The sequence below is a fragment of the Panthera pardus genome, unplaced genomic scaffold (assembly GCF_024362965.1).
Source record: "Panthera pardus isolate Hobbes unplaced genomic scaffold, ASM2436296v1 HiC_scaffold_6, whole genome shotgun sequence".
Classification (NCBI taxonomy): Eukaryota; Metazoa; Chordata; class Mammalia; order Carnivora; family Felidae; genus Panthera; species Panthera pardus.
In genome coordinates, this window is record NW_026526991.1 from 96,906,108 (window position 1) to 96,928,184 (window position 22,077).

Consider the following 22,077-nt stretch of genomic DNA (forward strand, 5'->3'; position numbering starts at 1 on the left):
GCTACTCCAGGCTTCTTTTGATGGCCATTAGCATGATAGATGGTTCTCCATCCCCTTATTTTAATCTGTAGATGACTTTAGGTCTAAAATGAGTCTCTTGTAAGAAGCATATACCTTGTTTTCTTATCCATTCTGATACCCTATGTCTTGTCATTGGAGCATTTAGTCCTTTTCCACTTAGAGTGAGTACTGAAAGATATCAATTTAGTACCATTGTGTTCCTTCTAGAGTTGATGTTGCTGGTGGTGTTCTCTGGTCCTTTCTAGTCTTTGTTGTTTTTGGTCTTTTTTGTTTTGTTTTGTCTTTTCTCCACTAAAAGAATCCTGCATAAAATTTCGTGCAGGGCTGGCTTAGTCGTCATGAACTCTTTTATTTTTTGTGTCTCTGGGAAACTCTTTATCACTCCTTCTATCCTGAATGACATTCTTGCTGGATAAAGAATTTTTGACTGCATATTTTTCTGAAATAGCACGTTGAATATATCCCTCTAGGTCTGCAAAGTTTATGTGGCTACGTCAGCTGCAAACTTGATGTGTCTTCTCTTAGGGTAAGGACTTTTTTCCCTTGCTGCTTTCACAATTCTTTCCTTGTCAGTATATTTTGTGAATTTTACTAAGATATGCCTTGGTGATGGTCAGTTTTTGGGGAATCTAATGGAAGGTCTCCATGCTTCCTGGATTTTGACATCTGTGTCCTTCCCAGATTAGGAAAATGTTTTGGTATTTTGCTCATCTAAAATTTCTGCCCCTTTCGCTCTCTCTTCATCTTTTGAAACACCTCTGTTTTGGATGTTTTTCCTTTCTACTAAGTCACTGAGCTCTAAAAGTCTCGTATCCTGCTCTTTGCCTTTGTTCTCTCTTTTTTCTGCTTCATTATTCTCCATAATTTTATCTTCTATGTCACTGATTCGCTTCACTGCCATATGCAGCCTTGCCGTCATGGCATGCATTCATTTTGAATCTTGGTTGTAGCATTTTTACTATCAGCCTGAAGAGATTTTATTTCTATCTCTGCAGAAAGGGATTGTCAGGTACCTTCTATGCTTTTTCAACCCCAGCTGGTATTCACATTATCGTGGTTATTAATTCTAGTTCAGCCATCTTACTTTTGTGTGTGTTGACTAAGTCTGTGGCTGTGATATCTTCCTGTTCTCTCTTTTGGGGTTAAGTCCTTTGTTTTGTCATTTTGAAGGAAGAAAAAAATTAAGAAAATTAAAAATTAAAATTTGAAAAGAAAACAAAAAATCAAATAAAGGAAGCTAGATCCTAGGAGTGTTTTGATCTGCATATTGAAAAAAATCTCGGTAGAATAGAGAGGAAAAGGAAAGGAAAGGAGAAAAACTAAGAAAAAAATTTAGAAATTAAAAATATATATAATAAAGTAGAATAAAATAAAATACAAAAATGATCTGAAATAGGAACTTAAAAAATAAAAAAAACAAGTTAAAAATAAAACCATTTTTTTCTGTATCCAAGAAAATAAAGAAAATTAACGGGGGGAATAATTTAAGGTATAACAAAAGCAACGTAAATGAGCAAATAAGTGAACCAGCAAACACAATGAAACCCGAATGAAGTGACATCCAGTTTCCCCTAGAACTGAAACGATGAAGCCTCCTCTATTTCATGCACTAAGCAGGTGGAGTGACTTGTGCTGGTCTTCTGGGGGGTGTGCTTGGAGGGCACAGTTGGGCAGGGCTTGGTGTAATGGCTCCATTCCCCACTAGGTGGCAGTGCGTAGGTATCGTGGTGGATCAGTGTGACACCCATGTGCATGCGTGGGAGAGGTGGAAATGGCTTCACCCAGTGTCCTAGTCTTTGGCACAGGGACTTGTGCTCTCACTGCCCCACTAGCAAGCACCCCTCCTTGGCTGCAGTCCTGTGCCCACTCTACACCTCTACCCTGTCCGTGTCTAAGCTGTCCACCTTCCAGGTGAAACCTCTCTCCAGAGTTTTATCTCAGACAGTGTTGTGTTTCAGAACCCCACGTTTCAGAGACCCCTTGCTTCAATCTGCACTGACTCTCTGGGGGAGGGTGTTGATGAGCAATGGCCAGGTGCCGGCTTGCCTCAGAAAATGTTCATGTGATTGCACAGTGTCAGAGGTTCAAAGATAATGGGAAATCATAACACACAGCTAGCTCCAGATTATTGTTGCACTCTGGCATCTTTGTCCCAGTACTAGCAAATGTAGCTCTTCTCTGGGACCCTTGCCCCCTGTGAAGCTACATGGCCACTACCAATTGCACTCCAAGCAGGGAACAGCTTCTCTCTGTAGAGCATATAGACGGTTCAGACAGCACTGCCTGCTCCTGGGGATTCGCCCCACTTCCTCACCAGAGCACCACCAACCTCTGAGCTCTGAATCAACAGACTCCGCTCTACTGTTTATAGAAACCTGGCAGTACTGATACCTCTCCTTTCCCCCTGTCAGTGGTTTTGGAGGACAGATTACTTCTTCAGTCCCAACGAGTATTTTCACTCTTTCTGTCTCTTTTTTCCAGCTGCTTTCAGGAAGGAGTGCTTTTCTTGCAGGATCCCAATGCACCACATTCTCCCCCTTTCTTTCTCTCTGTCTTCTCTGCATGAAAATGGCTCCCTACTCTCTTCATCTTTTCTCCCCTCAGTTCACCTCTCGCCCTGCATAACCGCCGACATCTATGCCTCAGGTTTTGCAGGTTGTTGCTACACTCCTCAGATCAATTTCCTAGGTGTTCCAAATGGTCTGGTGCTTCTCTAGCTGCATTACAGGGAGGAGACAAAATTAGCGTCTCCATGCCATTCCAACACCTTAACTCCTCCCACCCATGAAGTAACTTTTAGAAGGTGATGCTTGTAAGTTTGAGAGCCAGGAGTAATTACAGAGTTCATGGACTGCAGACCTCATTGACTGAAGTATGAAATTTCATTTATGTGATTTGGTACCATTCCTCTAGAAATAAAGCTACTCACACTGCCTTTGAAATCATAGATCTTTCCAGAAACTTGCACCAAGTGTGTTCTTCCATAAATGATTTACACTTTTATTTATCATTTTACACTTTCATATTTTTGCCATGAAATCAATTGCCATTTTCAGATGTTAAATAAGTGCTTTTTAAAACTATGGGTTTTGTTGTTCTTGTTGTTTGTTTGTTTTCACCATTGTTCATGCTTTGGATAAGTTTAGTGTGTCACATAATGTTTTGCAACATATAAAATAGTCCTTTTAAAATTCAACAAATCTCAGAACTTCACAATTTTCAACATAAAATATCACTTGATAGCATTATATTACTCTTTAGTAAAGAAATATAAGTCCCCAAAGAAAAGTCACTTATTACAGAAATTCCTCTATGTGCTAAAACTAGTATTTCTTAGTCTTACAGCACTCTATTTTTAAGCAATAATGGATTTTCAATCGTCACAAAAAATGGTGCAACAGTATTTCTCTAATACAGCCTTTAATTTTAATCTGGCTATTCTAATAGTGTTGCAAGGTGTCCCTGGAATCTGACCTTACATTAATGAGGTCAGTATTATTCTTGAATTATTTTCTTCTTCACTTATGTACTGTTTACTCTTTCCCAACCATTACTATAGTGTCATATATTGTGTCACTGTAAAAGCCAGTTATTCTGTCACGAAATACTTATTTAAGCTCTAAGGGAAGTGGAGCTAGATTTTGCATTGTTGCACTTCAAATGAGCAGTATCCCTCACCCCGCACCCCACTCAGTGTCACTGTACTAGCTATGTCGTCAGCACATGACATACACTCTTGATCAAGACCTTCAGGGCAGGTCCATTCAGCACTGTGCCTGACACTACTCAGCGGCAGAGACGAACAACCCAAGACTAACTTAGGCAGAACTCAATCAGGTTAAGGAGTCACAAAGACGACGAGTGAAACCTAAGAGCACTAATAGATCCATTTCAATAACTGAGCAGGAAATGGCCCATGCGGAATTCAATCTTCAAGTTGCTTCTCAGGAGCTTCAAGGGACTGACAAGAACTACCACTGCAAAGGTAAAACATTTAATGCAGACAGGTATATCTGTTTCGGGATGTGAAGTTGGGGTGCACAGGTGTAGGGAAAGAGTAGGAAATGATGTCACGTAGTTTTCATTTGTGAGGATCAGAACTGGAAGTTGGAATATGGTAGTGTCCTTGAAGTCTGGGGACTCACTTTGTTCCGGTGTTATAATCCGTAGTGTTTGCCAACCTGTCATGGAGTAGTATGTTGACTGCCGATGCAATGGTATATTCTAAGTGAAGATTACAATTGTAGATATGGGTTTGGGGTCCAAGGGTTTACATTTGATTCCCTGCAGGTTGTTGCTTCTCTTGTTTGTAAATTTCCTAAATGATCATTTCCGTGCATCTTTTGTCAGTGTTTTCATTTCTCTTTTGTCCAGGGAGGTACATTGCTGAGATTCTGGGAATCATCTGCCTTGTCTTGATGTCCACTGTGGTAAAAATAAACGTTATTCCCTGTAAGTCAGTGTTTGAATGACTACTAGGGAATTTGTCACTTTAATGTCATCAGTTCCTTGAAATATTATATAACATATGGAATTTTATTATCTCATTTTAATGCATGCATGCTCTAAGTGTGGAGTAGCTATTCTGAATTTATCTAAAATAGAAACAACACATAATGTTTAAGGGAGTATTAAACACTTTTCAGAATTTGTATAACTCAAAGGCAAGTTATATGAGAGACCTTATTGATAGATACAAATGAATTCTTGAGATTAGCTAAACCAAATACTGTAAGAGATGGTGAAGTTGGGTTCATTGAGCTTTTGAATTATTTTCCCCCTCATGTTCATTACTTTATTAATGTTCACTGGTAAAATCAACTTTATTGTAGAGTTTTCTAATTCTAAATAATATACCAAATTTCAAACTCAGAAACTCAACTTATTGTGATCACTTAATTTAATGTTATGTTCCTTGAAGATTACTTTAATGTTCAAGCTACTGAAGGACCAGAGCAGAACAAAACGTCCCTGGAAACAAAGATCCAGAAAGGTACAACATCCCTTGAAAATTCTGTTATTAGTCTACTGTCTATTTTAGCTCTATCTCCAAGTAGGCAAGATGATAACAGATTCTTTTGGAAAAAGTGAATTAGAAAATCACTGAATGAACTTTCAGAAATAATGATTCTAGGAGACTCTTACTTCTTAGGCAACAATATGAAGAAATGCTCATTTAAAATCACCGTACCAGTTGCTAACAATTGCCTCACATTTTCTCCTCCTATAACATGATAAAAGATAAATCATTCCATAAAGATGGTTGTGCTCAGTGATTCTCAGGACATGTAGAGGTGGACATTTTAGTGGTTGCTTTACATGGGCACATAAATTAGGGGATGAAAGTCTGACTCTTCTCTGAGTGTGTGTGTGTGTGTGTGTGTGTGTGTGTGTGTGTGTGCTTTCCTTTAATTTTACCAGCTTGTGAGGGTCTATGAATATGTTATGTACACATATGTGTATCCATATACAGTATGTAAATTTTCATTTTGTAATATTCAAAGTTTTTTTGATAATACCTCGTAATCTCTTTCCAGCATGTCTCTGTTGTCATTGTCTGAAAGAGTGGTTTGCGTATTCCAACAATTGCTATTACATTAACACTGAGAGAAAATCATGGAATGAGAGTTTGACATCCTGTGCTTCTAACAACTCTCACCTGCTCTACTATGATGATGAAGAGGACAAGGTAAGATTTTAGATGTTTCCAGATTCTATTAAAAGCTTGTGAGTGAATATTATGCCTGTAGGGTTCATCCATAGTTACATATGTTTTTGTAGTTTATTTATTTTAAAGTCTTTAATACTGCACATGTTGACTCTATGACACATTATTTATATTCTTATACCTTGAATGTACATTTGATAACTTCCAGTTCTTACTTTTCATAGAAACCTGTGTCTCTAGAAATGCTCTTTTTCCTGAAATAAAGTTCACATTTAATTTTACAACACATCAAGGAAACTAGGCATTTGTGCACATTGATTACAAAACATATAGAATCACGCAAATACCAATCACATCATGGGACAGAAGTTTAGAGCCTTTATCAGGCCTGCCCATTTTCATTTTATGAAATATTTCTGCTTATTTGGGGGCTTTATATCAATGGAATCATTCAGTGTGCATTTTTACGTGTGTCTCCTTTCTCTGTCAGATGGTATTTGTAATCCATCTATATCAACACATTTGTCTATAGATTGTGAAATATCACTACTCTCTTATATGAATATGACAGTTTAAAAACCATTCTCAGAAATCTAGTTCCTTTTACATTTGTGGGTATTAGAATAATTGTGTTATGAAAAGTCTTTTCTATATCTTCCTCCACATATCATATTTATAATCCTTTATTATATATAACTACATCTTACAGAGCATATTTATGTAATATAAGTGTTATGGTTTTCATAATAAAACAATAACCTATAAATATCACATAATTGTATTTATGAATAATTGTAGTACACTTCTGTGTAAGTGTTAGTCTGAAATTGCACAGTCATTGACATGTGGAAATTTCAATATATTAAATTTTCCCTCCATGTTTTATTGTATTGTGTAAATATCCATTGTACCAACTAGTCTTTCGATCCAAAGCTCAGTAGTCTCAGTAAAATTAATTAATAAGTTCTAATGGTTATACACAGTACCATTTTTCTGGGTTGTAAATCTTAAGGCTATTCTCTTTTGTGAGAAAGAGAAGTACTGGGCTGTGTCTTTTGCCCATTTCTCCAGGATGGTGCCTTTTTTTTCACCTCTTAGAAGCCTTTGTCATATTTTAGATACGAGCTCTTTCTCGAGCTTTTAAGATGAAAATATTTGTGACATGCATTTTCACACTCATTATGGAGTCTTTTAATGATCAGAATTGTATTTATTTATTTTTTAATATAATTTATTGTCAAGTTTGCTAACATACAATGTGTACAGTGTGCCCTTGGTTTGGGGGGGTAGATTCCCGCGATTGATTGCTTACATACAACCCCCCAGTGCTCATCCCAGCAAGTGCCTTCCTCCATGCCCATCACCCATTTTCCTCTCCCCCCCACCCCGCTACCCACCCCTAGTTTGTTCTCTGGATTTAAGAGTCTCTTGTGGGTTGCCTCCCTCCCTCTCTGTTTGTAACTATTTTTTCCCCCTTCCCTTCCACCTTGGTCTTCTCTTAAGTTTCTCAACATCCAAGTATGAGTGGAAACATATGATATCTGTCCTTCTCTGACTATTTCACTCAGCATAATACCTTAAGCCACATAGTTTCTTTGTCTGGTCAATCTTTCTTTTTTTCCCCACCTCCTTCTTTATTTCCCTTTCTCTCCCTCTGGGATGATCAGAATTTTAATGTTACCATAGTCCTACTTAGCACTTGGTGTGTTACAATCATTACTATGGACCTATTTCAGAAGTTACTGATAGTTCATGAGTATTATTTCCTATATTATTTTCCTGGACTCACCTTTTTCTTTATTTCTTTGTCTTTTAACTTTTCATTATGTTTATGATCCAGTTAGAATTTATTTTTTGTGATGCTATATTTCTGATGCTGTGAGATAAAAGTGAAGGTTATAGTTTTCTACATCATTACCTCTGTGACGGAACATCATTTATAGCAAAGTAGGTCTCATCTTCATAAATAACTTTATATACATGAAGTTCTATATGTACACGTATGCTCTAATCTCCTTTATATACAAAATATGGATATTATATATCTTCATATAGATAATTACATATTCACAGGTCACTGTCTATACAGTCTGTCACCACCCACAGCAGTTGGAGTAAAATGTAGAGACTTACTTGCCTTTATGGCCCCTTACCGTGTCCCAATTATACTGTGTCCTCATATTTCTCTACTTACTTTGAGAATCACATGGAATTTATAATTTTTCTCCAACTGATAGTTTTCCTTCAAATATCAAACAATTTAGAGAACACAGTGAAGGAAAGTCCATTATACGTATGAGAGTTTTACTCTTTCTTTTGTTCTCTCTTTCTTCCTGATAATTCAAGATGCCTTCTTTTGCCATTTCTTCTCTTTAGGAGTTCTTTCAGAGTAGGTCTGGTGGTGATACATTTTCTCAATTTTCTTCATCGAAGAATGTCTTGATTTCCCCTGCATGCCTGTTGATTTTTTTGGTGGATAGTCAATGGGTTTTATTATTTTTTTTATCAAAAAACAATGTTTTGTTTTTGTTTTTGTGTTTGTGTTTGTTTTGTTTTGTTTTTAGAATCATGCAGTTAGTGTCTACAACTTTTCTGTCTTCCTAGCAGCCATTTTTGTGTTATTTTGACTGGAGAGAAAAAACATTGTGGAGACATGAGTGTGTACCTGTTGGTGTCTGTGGTTTGCTAGGCTGACACCAGTCTATGTGAGGTAAAGGGCAATTCCGGTGAACTCACCTCCATGTCATTCCTTTGGTCTCCAGGGCTTGGATCTGTCAGCTTTCTCATTACCTTTCTGAATCTTGTGTCATCTTATGTATAATGCCCAGGGACAGTTGCTGCGTTGGTGGGAGGAATAGGGAAAAGTCTATGCACTCTTTCTTTCCAAACAGGAAACTTGTCTGTGGTGGTTTTATTTTGAATGCTCCTAAAGTTAGTAGTGTTCAGCATCGTTTCCTGTACTCACTTGCCATCTATACATGGTGTTTGGTGAAGTATCTAATGAAAATTTTTGCTAATAATTTTACCTTTTTTCATTGTATTTTGAGCATTCTTTATGTACCCTGGCGGCAAGTCTTTTATTAGATGTTTGCTTTGTAAATGTGTCTTCACAAGTTTATGACTTTCTTACCTCTTCAAAGAGTAGATATTATCTCAATGAACTACATTTCATCAATTCTTCTTTTATGGATTATGCTTTTGACATTCTGTCTAAAAAATCTCTCACCAACTGTAGGTCATGCGTTTTTTATAAAACATTTGAACGTTTTTATGTGTGATCAATTTTGAGCACTTTAATGTAGTATAAAGTATATAATCATTAATCATATTTGATAGTCCATTGTTTCCAGAACATTTGTTGAAAAGACTCTACTTTCTCCACTGAATGACTTTGCATTTTGGTGGAATTGTGCATTTGTATTGTGTGGGTACAAATGTTGCCTTTCTCATCTGTTTAATTAATGTCCTTATGTATTTTTATGTCTGTTTTGTACTTGAAAGATCATCTTTGTTGTTTAAATGTTTATTAATTTATTTTGAGAGAGTGAGAATGCCAGCAGAGGGAGGGGCAGAGAGAGAGAGGCAGAGAATCCCAAGCAGGGTCCATGGTGTCAGCACAGAGCCTGACCTGGGGCTCTATCTCAGGTTCCATGAACAGTAATCAAGAGTCAGAGGCATAAATGACTGATCTACCCAGGTGCACGCAAAATTGTCCTTTTTTAAACGGTGAATTTATTCAAGTTCATTTTCAGGGTTATGCTACCTATTCAGGATCGTTGCATGGATGTTTCCTATTCATTTCTATCTTTCTAAAGGTTTTATTTAATGTTTATTTTTTATTTATTTATTTTGTGTGAGAGAGAAAGTGCATGGGAGAAGGTCACAGAGAGAGAGAGAGAGAGAGAGAGAGAGAGAGAGAGAGAGATGGAGACAGAATAACTTCCCAGCAGGTTCTGCTCTGTCAGTGCAGAACCCAATGTGGAGCTCAAACTCACAAACCCTGACATCATGACGTGAGCCCAAATCAAGAGTTGGACAATCAACCAATGAACCTCCCAGTCACCCCTTTATAAAGGTTTTTTAAAAATAAAAAGAAATATTAGTTTTATCATTTACCTTCTGTATCATGGAAATCACATCAATTGATCTTCTTTGCTAATGTGATAAATGAAGATTCTTTATGGCATTTCAAATGTAAATACAAATGGCACTACTTCAATGAATCTACTGATCATTGTCCTGATATGTAATTTCCTTCTTTTTTTAGTATTCCCATCAAAATGTATATGACACATATTTCATTAGCCTCCTTTTCTGACCCTACAATGATTTCTTTTTGCTTTTTAACCTGGCATTACATTTTTCTTTATTCATAAACATCTAAATACTTTCTAACTGAGTGTGAAAAGATTTCTGAATTACAGACAAATTTGTATTAGAAATTTTATCTTTTTTAATTTTTTTAACGTTTATTTATTATTGAGACAGAGAGAGACAGAGCATGAACGGGGGAGGGGCAGAGAGAGAGGGAGACACAGAATCCTAAACAGGCTCCAGGCTCTGAGCTGTCAGCACAGAGCCCGACGTGGGGCTCGAACTCATGCACCGCGAGATCCTGACCTGAGCCGAAGTCGGACGCTTAACCAACTGAGCCACCCAGTCGCGCCTTGTATTAGAAATTTTAAGACACTTCTGATATTTTTTTTTCTAGTTCTTTGTATAGGTGGGATTGTATTTGGTAGGATTTTTTCCCAATGTTCCATCTTGTTTTAAATATTTTCGCATTTCTTCATATATCGTCCTCTCATACTTTTACTTTGGTACAGGGCACATACAGATGGGTCACATGGTACACGTGCCAACAGATGGCCGAGTTTTCAGTGTCACCACTGCATGGAATGAGAAAATGAATATTACCAACACTGCGAAATGCCCCTATCAACTTCTTGTCTGCCTTTTAAAAACACTTTATAGAAATGGAATCATAGAGTATGCATATTTTGTTTTTAGCATTTTCAGGCGAAGCCAAACTTGTGTGGTTCATCCATATGTAGCTGCATGAAGTTGTCAGTGGTCCACATCTCTTTGCTGTTCTGTTGTCCGATTGTCCTATGTTGCATTCGCCCATTCTATTGCGGATGCTCTTGGATATTTGGGTGTTGGTCATTTGGGGCTGCTTTGAGTTATTCTACTATACATCCGTCACAATCAGCTTTTAGCTAAATGTATGTGTGTCATTTCTTCCTTCTGTAACCTTAACTGGCTCCTCTCTTATTGCTGCTTGAGAGGGAAGCAATTGAGATCGTGCATTGATAACATTCTTCCTTTGTGTGTGATTGACAAAGGTACCCATTGTCTGTAAACACTACTTTAGCTTCATCCTAAAAGCTTTGATGTATTCTCAGTTTATTATCATCCAGTACAAGGTAATTTCTCTCATCCAGGACAAGATAACTTTCCAAGATTTCATCTTTGAACTGTAAATGTTTCAGAAGTCTCTCACTTCCCACATGTTAGGAAATTTCCCAGATTTCTTTCCATTGTTTCTTCTCATTTGTTTCCTTGTTTTAGAGGAAATACTTTGAATATTTCCATGCTTCCATCCTTAAAATTTTTGATCCCTATGGATGACCTAGAACACTTTCTATATATGCCAGTTATGTGAAGCTGGTTCCACTATTTTGACAGTCTTCCATAGTCCTCCTGCTTTTGTGACAAGCTGATCTTACTTACTGAAGGAAGAGAGTTCAGTCTTCAGCTATACTCATTGAATTGTTTGTTTACCCTTCTAATTCTGTCAGTTTCTATGTCCTGTGTTTAAGGGTTCTGTTCTTAGGTAAACAATGTATGTTTATAATTCTTTGATCTTCCTCTTATATTGACAGGCTTAACATTTGGAAATGTTTCTTGTACTTTCTATTAATATTTCTTGTTTTAACAGCTGCTTTGATATTAGAACAGCCATTTCTGCTCACATCTTTGCTTACTGTTAGCAGGGTCTACTTTTTGTTATCCCTTTATTTTCACCTATTTGTGTCTTTGAATCTACAGTGTGTCTGTTACAGACAGCGTATAGGTGGGTATTAGTCTTTTATTCAGGATGACACTTTCTATCTTATAATTGGAATATTTATTTAATTCACATGAGTATAATTCCTGGGATATTTGGTTTTAGGTATCCCATTTGCTATTTATTCTATACTTATGTCTTGCTTTCCTCTTCCACTTAACATCATAGCTTTTGTATTGAACATATGCTACACTAGTGTTCCATTTTATTTCCTCTACTGTTGTCTTTAGTATATTCTTAAGTTATTTCCTTAGCAATAGTTGTAGGTATTACAAATCTATCTTTTGTTTGTTTTTGTGGAGATGATATTGGCACCTCACATTGCATACATGTAATGCTGACAATCTGTTCATTTGATAAATTGATGTATTGGCATATGATTACTATGGCCATGTTGATAACACCTTTTCATGTCACATATTTATCATTTTTTTGTATGTGTTGAGAGAAGCTAAGAATTCGTCTTAGCAACTTTGAAGTTTATAACAGCAATGTCTGTAATCATATGTTGTACATTACACCTCCAAAAATTATCTATTATATATAAATTTGTATTCTTTTTTAAAAAAATTCAATGTTTATTTCTTTTTTGAGAAAGAGGGAGAGAGACAGACATGAGCGGTGGAAGTTCAGAGAGAGAGGGAGACACAGAATCTGAAGCAGGCTCTAGGCTCTAAGCTGTCAGCACAGAACCTGACGTGGGGCTCAAACTCAGAAGCCATGAGATCATGACCTGAACCAAAGTCAGTTGCTTAACTGACTAAACCACCCAGGAGTCCCGTAAATTTGTATTCTTAAACATCTTCACAAACCCCCAACCCACAGTCCCTGATAAACGCATTCTAATCTTTGTTTTTACCAGTTCAGTCTATCAGATTTCATGCGAAAGACAATGCAATATTTGTCTATTTCTGTGTGATTTTCGTCCCTTACCATAATGCCTTCAAGGTCCATCCATTTGTTACAAATGGCAAGATATCCTTCTTTCACCAGGTTAGATAATATTTCACTGTGAGTGTATGTGTGTGTCTGTGTGTTTGTACGTGTATATATATCACACTCTTTGACTTTATGCCGGTTGCCAGATACTCAGGCTCCTTCCATTTCTTGGCTATTCCAAATAATGTTGCAATGAGCATGGGTGTGCAGCTATACCTTTGAGATGCTGATCAGTTACTTTGTTTATTTTGAAAATAATTTTAATGTTTAATATTTTTGAGGTCTGGAAGGGCAGAGAGAGAGGAAGACACAGAATCTAAAGGAAGCTATAGGCTCTGAGCTTTCAGCACAGAGCCTGATGTGGGGCTCATCCATATGAACAAGGAGATCATGACCTGAGCTGAAGTTGAACACTCAAACGAGTGAGCCACACAGGTGCCCCATTGATCACTTCCTGTAGACACATATGTAAGAGTGACGTACTATTTTCCACTGGGGCAGAACGAATTTACATTTCCTCCAAAGGACTGGAGGAATTGCAATCCCAAAGGATTGCATTTCCATGATTCTTGATATTGAACAACTTTCATGTACTTATTGGCCATTTGTATGTCTTCAAAAAATGTATACTGAGGCAATTAACCCATTTTTTACATTGGATTTCTCTCTTTGTTTTATTCTGTTGTATGAGTTCTTATATATATATATTGGATATTAGTCATTTATCTGATATTGGTTTACAGATATTTTCTTCTCTTCTCTCCATGTCTCTCAACTATTTGATTCTTTCCTTTGCTGGGCAGAAGGTCTCTAGTTTAATGCAGTCCCTCTTTTCTTTTTTAGTTTCTTTTGCTGTGATTTTTCTGACTTATCCCTGAAATCATTACCTGCACCAAAGTCAAGGGTCATTTTCCTTTTGCCTATAACAGTGATATTCTATTTGTTGTATATTTTAATGTTACTAATTTTTGTCTTTTTGTTTCAATTGAATGAATTCCTTTTAGCATTTCTGTAGGGCACATCTAATTTCTTCTGACACATGGCTTTAAAAACCACCACTGGAGTCATGCTGCTGCTTTCCCCTGACTGCCATCTGTGGCAAAAGTTGAAACTTTGATACACCATCCTCTAGGATGCTGGGAAAGTCTTTTTCTCTTCTTCATTTCTGAGTGACAGCTTTGCTGAGTAAGGCATTCTTGGTTGATATTTTTTTTTTCCCTTTGACCACTTTCAGAATGTCATCCCATTGTCTCCTGCTTTCTACAGGAAGAAGATCTTGTGAGATGATCCTTTTTGGGGTCTGGTATGGCAAGCTGATGGCAGAGCCTTCATAACAGTATTGGATCTGTTGCCCAAGATCGGCACAGATGGAACTACCAAAGCAACTGGCTTTTGGTGCATAGGTTCATTTGTTGTGGCTGTGGCGCTGGGGTCTCGGTTGGAGACATGTGTAGATATTCCACGCAAACTATACCTGTGTCTCAGGGGCTCACCATTGCAACTCTGGCTAGCAGAGGATTGTAGCAAGTACAGAGGCCCGGGATGACAAGGTTCATTGGTGACTGGGGCGATGGGCAGTGTGTGGTAGTAGCATATACTGGGGACGGGGAGTCCAAGTTTCCACTCTTTCCCAAGTGGCAGTAGCATGATCCAGTGGTGGCTTGTGAGCCATGTGTCAGGACCCAGGGATCTGGACACAGACCTCTAGATTCTTGGTCTCCAATGACAGCTAAGGCTTTCAGTGGACACTGAAAGTGTGTCTGGGGATGTAGCAGTATAGCAGCGGCAATGAGGATTCAGAACCCTACAGTTGGACCGGAGAGAAGAGACTCAAGGCAGTGGTGAGTGGGCCTACCAATGAAGGGTCAGCGCCTTGAGCTACCATAGGTGGAGAAAAGTCTTCAGGTATTAGCCATGGCAGTTCAGAGTCTAAGCCTGGGAGGTTTTGAAGTTCCAAATAGCAAGAGCATCCTTTGCAATGAAGACACAGGGTCATTAAATGGAACATGGTGAGTGGGGCTCAAGGCAGCAAATATCTGCACCCATAGTGGCAGTTAAGGCACACCTTAGGATCTGGGGTCAGGTCTCAGGAAACAGCCCCAGTAATGTGACACAATGCCCTAACCTGGGACCAAGAGAGGGCAAAAATCAGACACAGTTCTAGTCTTGTATACATGATGTGCTATGGCCACCAATCCCTAAGAGCAGAATTGGAGCCCTTGAAGGCAGGTCTCATCATAGCAACACCTCCAGCCTCTGGGAGGAGGTGTAGAGGGCACACTCTGGGCTGCTCCAACAACTGGGATTAGAATGGACGGGCTCCTTCTGTTGCAAAAGCTGCAGACATCCCCATAGTTGAAGCTTAGTGGGTTCTCCTGCTCCCCTTCTTTCCATGAGGTGACTCTCCATGAGGGGATTCCTCCAGGTGCCAAGTGGCTCTCAGCTGCAGGGTTGGGTGATGCAGGCCAAATGCTTCCTTTGCTTTCCATGGGACCATCCTGGATTTTTGATCGGCACCAGATTTTTGGTGTTTCTTTCTTGTCTAGAGCTTTCCCTGAGCCGTTTTTAGTTTGAAGGTGTTTAGTTACTGTTCTGACTGATTTTGTGGGCAGATGAGCATTATGACCTCCTAGTCGCCATCTTGCTCATGGCACTCTTTACACATATACAGTTAACTGATTGTCATCTACGCCCCATGAATCCTGACTAATTTCCAATAAAATATATTAAATTAGCACTAAAAGCTCCTTTCCACCACCTATTATAGGTATGCCTCAACTTTCCAAAAATTTGGATTACCTCACTTTGCTTCTCTGAAAGCCCTACACCAATACCAGTTTTTGCTGAACAACAGAAATCTGAAGGGGATTTTTGTGTTTAGGACAAAAGGCGAAAAGTGAAAATTGTGTTCAGGGCTAGTTTTACTGTGTAGTGTCAGCTCACACCCCAAGCAGCAAGATTCGTCCTGTCAAGTTCATTTCTCAGAAACTATATAATCTGTATATCAGTATCAAGCATAGGTTTGAACTGTATTTTTGAGTTACTGTGCTTCATCTCAATTTATCTTTTGTATCCACTCAAAAGGCATGTCTTGAGGTGTCAGAAAAGCCTAAGGAGGTTATATGTGTTATGGGTTTTGGGGGGTGGTTGTTTTCTGTATCAGGAAATGCTCAATCATTTTTCCATGTAAATCAATGTTATTTGCTTTTTCACTTTACACCATTTCAGCTTCGGAAAGCTTTCATAGGAACAATCTGCTTTCAGAGAGAACGGGAGATCCATCCTTCTACCCACGTTGTAATGAGGCCAGCTAGCACTGGTTACCCAACACCAGCTATTCATAACTGTACCTTCTCTGCATTCATGATTTCACATTAGAGACCTGAGATGAGGCATTCGTGGTGACTTTGCAACACAAATATTAGTAACTGCTAAAATATATAAGGCATATGGTATACATCCGACTATACAGTGTTATAATAATGGCCTTGATAATCTTTTTTCTCAACATAATTTAGAGACAAAAAGACACAGGTTTTGAAATTTACTGACACATCTATCATTTTTCTATTCCTTCTTGTGGGTATGCATTACCATCTACATCTGTTACTTTTAGCTTGAAGAACATTTCTGAAAGGCAGGTGTACTAAGAAAAATTGTTAAGTTTTGTGTTTGATGTGGGGTCTTTATGCATCTTTTCTTCCTGAAAGACAGCTTTGCTGAATTATAATTCTTGTTTGACAGGTCTTTTTGCTTTGTTTTCTTTTGTTTTGGGTTTTTATGTGTTTGTGTGGGGAGTTGCCTTTGTTGTTGTTGTTGTTGTTGTTTTGTTATTTTTAGTATTTTCTTGGTGAAACTTATCTATTAATCATATTGTTATTTTCCTAAATATACTGAGTTGTTTTTCTCTTTCTCTTGCTATGATCACCTATTTTTGTTGGTTTGCCTTTCATGTTATTCTTAAGCTGTTGCAAACAAAACAAAACACAACAAAACAACATTTACCACATTACCCATGTTAAAAAAAATAGACTACTTTGTTAGAAGAGTTTTAGTTTCATAGCAAAACTCAGACATAGCACAGAGGTTTTCTGCATTCCCCTACTGTCTGTGTGTCAATGCACAAGCAGTTCGTGGACTCTCTCATTTTCAAAATCCCTCAGTGGGTGGTTCACTTGCTACAACTGATAAACCTGTACTGACACCTCTTTATCACCCAAGATCCATAGTTTACTTTCAGGTACTCTTGATGTTGTGCATTTTAAAGTTTGCAAAAATATATAAGGACACGTATGGAGTTATACAGAATAGTTTCCCGTCCTTCAAAATCCTCTGTCCTTCACCTATCCATGCTTTTCCCCCATAAACCCTGTCAACCACTGTTCTATTTACTGTCTCCATAATTTTGTTTTTTTCCAGATGGTCATATAGTGGGAATCATACAGTCTCACTACTTACATTGCATTTCGCTAGATCATGCATCGTAACCAACATCAGCACACATGTTAGGAGTGTTAACTATCACATTGTTGCCCAAAAGATATCTAGAAATTTCACCTTGTAAAACTGGAACTCAACTCACTGAACAATAATTCCCCTTTTCCTCTTTCCCCTCAACCCTGAGCAATCACTATTCTACTTGCTCTGTCTATCACTTTTACTACTTTGGATACTTCATATAAGTGGAATCATAGAGTTTTATTTTTTATTTCATATGTATGACTGGCTTATTTCATTTAGCATAATCTCCCGGAGCTTCATCCATATTGTAGCAAGTGATAGGATTTCCTTCCTTTTTACAGCTGAACAATATTACAGTGTTATGTGTATATTATGCTTTCTTTTCCATTCATCCATCAGTGGACATTTGTGCTGCTTCTATCACGTGGCTTTTATGAATATTGCTGCAGTGAGCATTGGTATATATATATATATATATATATATATATATATATATATAATCTTTGAGATCTTGCTTTCAATTCTTTTAGATAGTTTCCTACATGTGGGATTCCTGATTATGATGTGGTAATTGTATCTTTAATTCTTGAGGAAACTCCATACATGTCTTCATAACGGCTGACTGATTTACATTCCCAACAACCATGTGTGGGTCTCCTCCTTTTCGACCTCCTCACTGACACATTTTTAAGAAATGTTTATTTACTTATTTTGAGAGAGAGAGAGAGCAAGCAGGGGAGGTGTCGAAGGAAGGAGAGAGAGAGCATCTGAAACCATATCTACGCCATCAACACAAAACCCGATGCGGGGCTAAACCCACAAACTGTGACATCATGACCTGAACCAAAACCAAGATTCGGATGTTAACCAACTGAGCCACCAGGTGCCCGGACACATTTCTGTGTGTGTGTGTGTGTGTGTGTGTGTGTTGCATCCATCATAATGAGTATAAGGTGATAACTCATCGTGAATTTGATTTGCATTTCTCTGCTCATTAGCGATATTGAGCATCTTTTCATACGATTTTTCACTATTTGTATATATTCCTTGCAAGTTTGTGTATTTCATTTCTTTGCCCACTTTTTCGTTGTGATTTTTGGTGTTTGCTGTAGTCGTTACTGACTTGTAGATTCCTTGTATATTTTAATATGATTCCCTTGTTTTAGATATGATTTGCAAGTGTTTTTCTCCACTCTGTATTTTCATTGCTGATCATGCCTTTTAATGCTAAGGAATGTTTCAGGTTGATATTGCCCAGTTGTCTACAATGGACCTTTCCTTTGTGTTCTGTGGTTTTGGTGGCCTAGCCAAGAAATCATTCCCAATTACAATGCTGGTTATTATCCCCCCCACCCTTTTTTCTCTTTGAGGAGCTTTATAGTTTTACATCTTCCATTTATGTGTTTAGTTCATTTCAAGTTAATTTTAGTATACGGTGTAAATGTAAACATCCAACTTCATTCATCTGCATGTGGGAAGACAGTTTCCAAACACCCTTCAGAAAAGATCCATTGTTTCCCTATTGAATTGTTCTGGCATCCTTATCAAACCTGATTAGACCGATTATATGTGGGTTTGTGTCTGGATATTTTTAAGGTATTGTTTCCATGGGGGATTTAGGGTCTGTGTCTTTCTGTCCCTTCATCTTGCTGCTTGTGTCCCGTTCCAGTCGGAACTAGTGTGCAGGGAAGGGATACGGATTCTGTCCTAGATAATGTGGCGTAAGGCTAATGGAGGTGGAAGACATGTCACCCATCCCTGATTTTCACACTGACTAAGTCACTTCACAATCCACTCTGTTCCCTCAAGAGTATTTCTTTGTCTGTATTTGCCAGTGTTCTTTGGTCATTTCATTATGATGTCATGAGACGTGGATTTGTACGTGCTCATTCTGTTAGCAGTTCGTTAAGTCTCTGGTGTCTATAAATATTTTAAATGATATTAGTAAGCTGTTTATTCGTTATGCATTAAGATTGTTGTCCTGTTTTTTTTTTTCTGCCTATGTTGTTCTTCTCATATTCTACTTAGACCTACGCTGGCTTTCCTGACAGTTTTGAAAGTCTCTGAATTCTGTAAATTCTTCTCTTTTTTCTGTCTCATCTTAAGGTATAAATAAATTTTTTTACACCTCCAAATTCATCAGTTCTTTTCTACCGCATCCCAAATTTTCTGCAGAGAAAATTTAGTGAATTTTCCATTTCAGATATGTATTTGTTCACTCAGATTCTCTGTGGTTTCTTCATATACTTTTATTTCTCTATTGATTTGTCCTACTTGCTAAATTACTGACATCACATGTTCATGTATTTATTTCAACTAAGTTTTCTGTAGAGCTTACATATCTTTATAAATAGGACTTTTCATGCTTTTTCTAATATGTGCAACAATCACCCCATTAGAAGTTTCTATTGACCTATGCTTTCCCTTCATTGGAAGACATTTTCCAATTTCTCTTCACATTTCTTAACTTTTTATGTAGACATTTTTAAAAGTATAGTGTAGTAAATATGCATTGTTTCATTTTTCCTAGATTTAGTATATTGTTTTGTTGTAAAAACTTTATGGCAGCATCTTCTCCACTAAAGTCTGTTTGCTGATAGTTTTCTTCAACTTTTCCATGTTCTTACTGCTTTCTTTTATGACCTTGTGACTTTGAATCCTTGATGTTAATTACTAGTTTTTTTGTTTTTGTTTTGTTTTTAAGAAAGGATGTGTTCAAACACTGCAGGTCAGTACAGCTTCCACGTTCTGCAGTGTGACCTCAGTGCCTGTGTGTGAATGCGGGAGGGGACTGTTCAGACCTTTACTCTCAGTTCCCAAGTGTCCTTGTGCTCTTACTTTCTCCTGGGTTCCTCTTGGTCTCCTCTCCATGTGTGTCTATTTTTTCCATAAGCTAAGAGTGTTGGAGAGCTAATGTCAACTCTTCCGTTATATTCTCACATCCAGTGTCTTTCCATTATATTTATGAGGGTCACAGTGCTTGCCACATTCACCACAACCTCTGACCAGGACAAGTATGGGTTTTCTTCATCATTTCCGAGTGAAATCAGCACTTGGAGCTGAAACATGAATGGATGCCCGTCCCCATCCCCAGTGCTGATCAGGTCTCTCCCTGTGGCGCCAGCACCCTTGCTCTTTGCAGTTTCTCCCAGTTGTAACAGCTTCAGTCTTCTTATCACTGAGCCAGGGGTGGGCAGGTGGGGAGACACGGGACCATCCTAGGCGAGAAGGTGACAAATGTGCTTCTGACTTGAATCTCCACTGTACATATTTCATAACTTACTAACCTTTGGTCCATTTTCTAAACTCTGAAATTGTTTTCACGGTCAGTTTGTCCTCTTCACTTAATCCTACTAAGATAATTTTATAGTTTTGTGTCCAGGGCATAACATTATATTATAATTTGAAAGTTTCTATAAAGGAAGAAAGGATGAACTTTTATTTGTTATTACAGACTTCAAATGAGTATAAGAGCATGTATTTGACTTCCAGTAAAATTTGTTTTCTCATAGTTTTTATTGAATTTACTCTCTGCTACAACATGGATTAGAGGCTCCAATAGAAGCCATCATAGTTCATCTGTGCAGCCAAAAGCCTTAACATTTTCTTCCGAAGTGTAAGTCCCTTGACAACTTTTGATGTTATGCTTCACAAGAATTGTTCTTAGAAACAAAAACAACAATGTGTGAACAATCAGATAAACACAGTAGTTGAAGGTTTTCCAGAGAAAAATGGTATGGGAAATCTTGAGATGGAGATATATAAGTATGAGTCAAAATGGATGGTTCATTCCTCAAAATACTGTGGTACATAGTAAGAGATATAAGTAATCTTATGGTAAGATTAATGAGATATAATGCTCTGTATTTCAGGTTGTCAGTATCTTCAGAGATTGACAAGAATTGTCCATATATCGATTTTCGTCTAAAAAAAATTTATTTTTCACCGTGCTCAGTAATAAGACCATATGTGTGTAAGCACCAGGCATTTTAGTTACCTCATTTCAGTATAATGCTATTTAACCATTGATAAGGAATCCATCACTCATTACTTCAACAACCATACAATTGTTTTCGTTGCACATTTTGAAGATAATATTTTTTAGTGTAATTTTAGATTCACAACAAAACTAAAAGGAAGTTCCAGAGAACCCTCTATTGCCCCTGTCTGCACACGTGCATGGCCCCTTCCATTATCACCCTCACTCCCTAGAATGTTTCATTTGTTATCAAGGATGAATCCGCATCAATGCATATATATCACCCAAAGTCCAAAGTGTAACTGAAGCTTCATTCTTTGTGTTATAGAACTGTTTTTCAAATTTAATTATATTAATGTAAAAAATATATACTCAGGTATATATTATTTATTTCTTAAGCTTTTGTTATTTAGTAAAATTAATTACATATATGTATATATATACATATATATATATACAAATCATAATATTACTGTAAAAATTCTCAACAAAATGAATAATTCCATTTGTATTTTCAAGTTAATTAATTTTTCCTAGCCCTTAAAGGACCTCAAAAAAGGAATGAACCACCCAGGGTGACAAGGTTATCAGCCATAAATGAGTCAGGAGACACAAACAAGGGACACTTGAAGTAAACAATTATCTACTTACAAGGGAAAGCTTACAAAGAGGAAAGGATACTGGTTAAAGAAAATTACAAAGAATATCCTAGAATTAAAAGACAGATCATTGAAGCCAGGTCTACTCTCTGAAGATGGGATTCAGATGTAATTGAAGATGATGTGGCTACACAAAGCTTCATGGCTGACAGGCTCACTGAAATGGCCTGGGACAGAGCACCTCCACACTCCACGGGCTGAACTTGGTGAGGAAGGATCTCAGGCTGTGACTGGCACACAGGAACACCTACCTGTCAGAGCATCGGGAGACAAGACCAGA

General features: G+C 37.6%; 1 protein-coding gene across 1 annotated transcript; it reads left to right on the forward strand.

Moving 5' to 3' along the window:
• Positions 1-1,792: 1,792 nt before the first annotated feature.
• On the forward strand, positions 1,793-21,152 carry LOC128775003 (NKG2-F type II integral membrane protein-like). Its single transcript, XM_053895352.1, is given in 7 exon segments — positions 1,793-1,904; positions 3,812-4,006; positions 4,396-4,473; positions 4,961-5,014; positions 5,559-5,710; positions 20,672-20,775; positions 21,032-21,152. Coding segments are annotated over 7 exon segments (816 nt in total).
• The last annotated feature ends 925 nt before the right edge of the window (positions 21,153-22,077 follow it).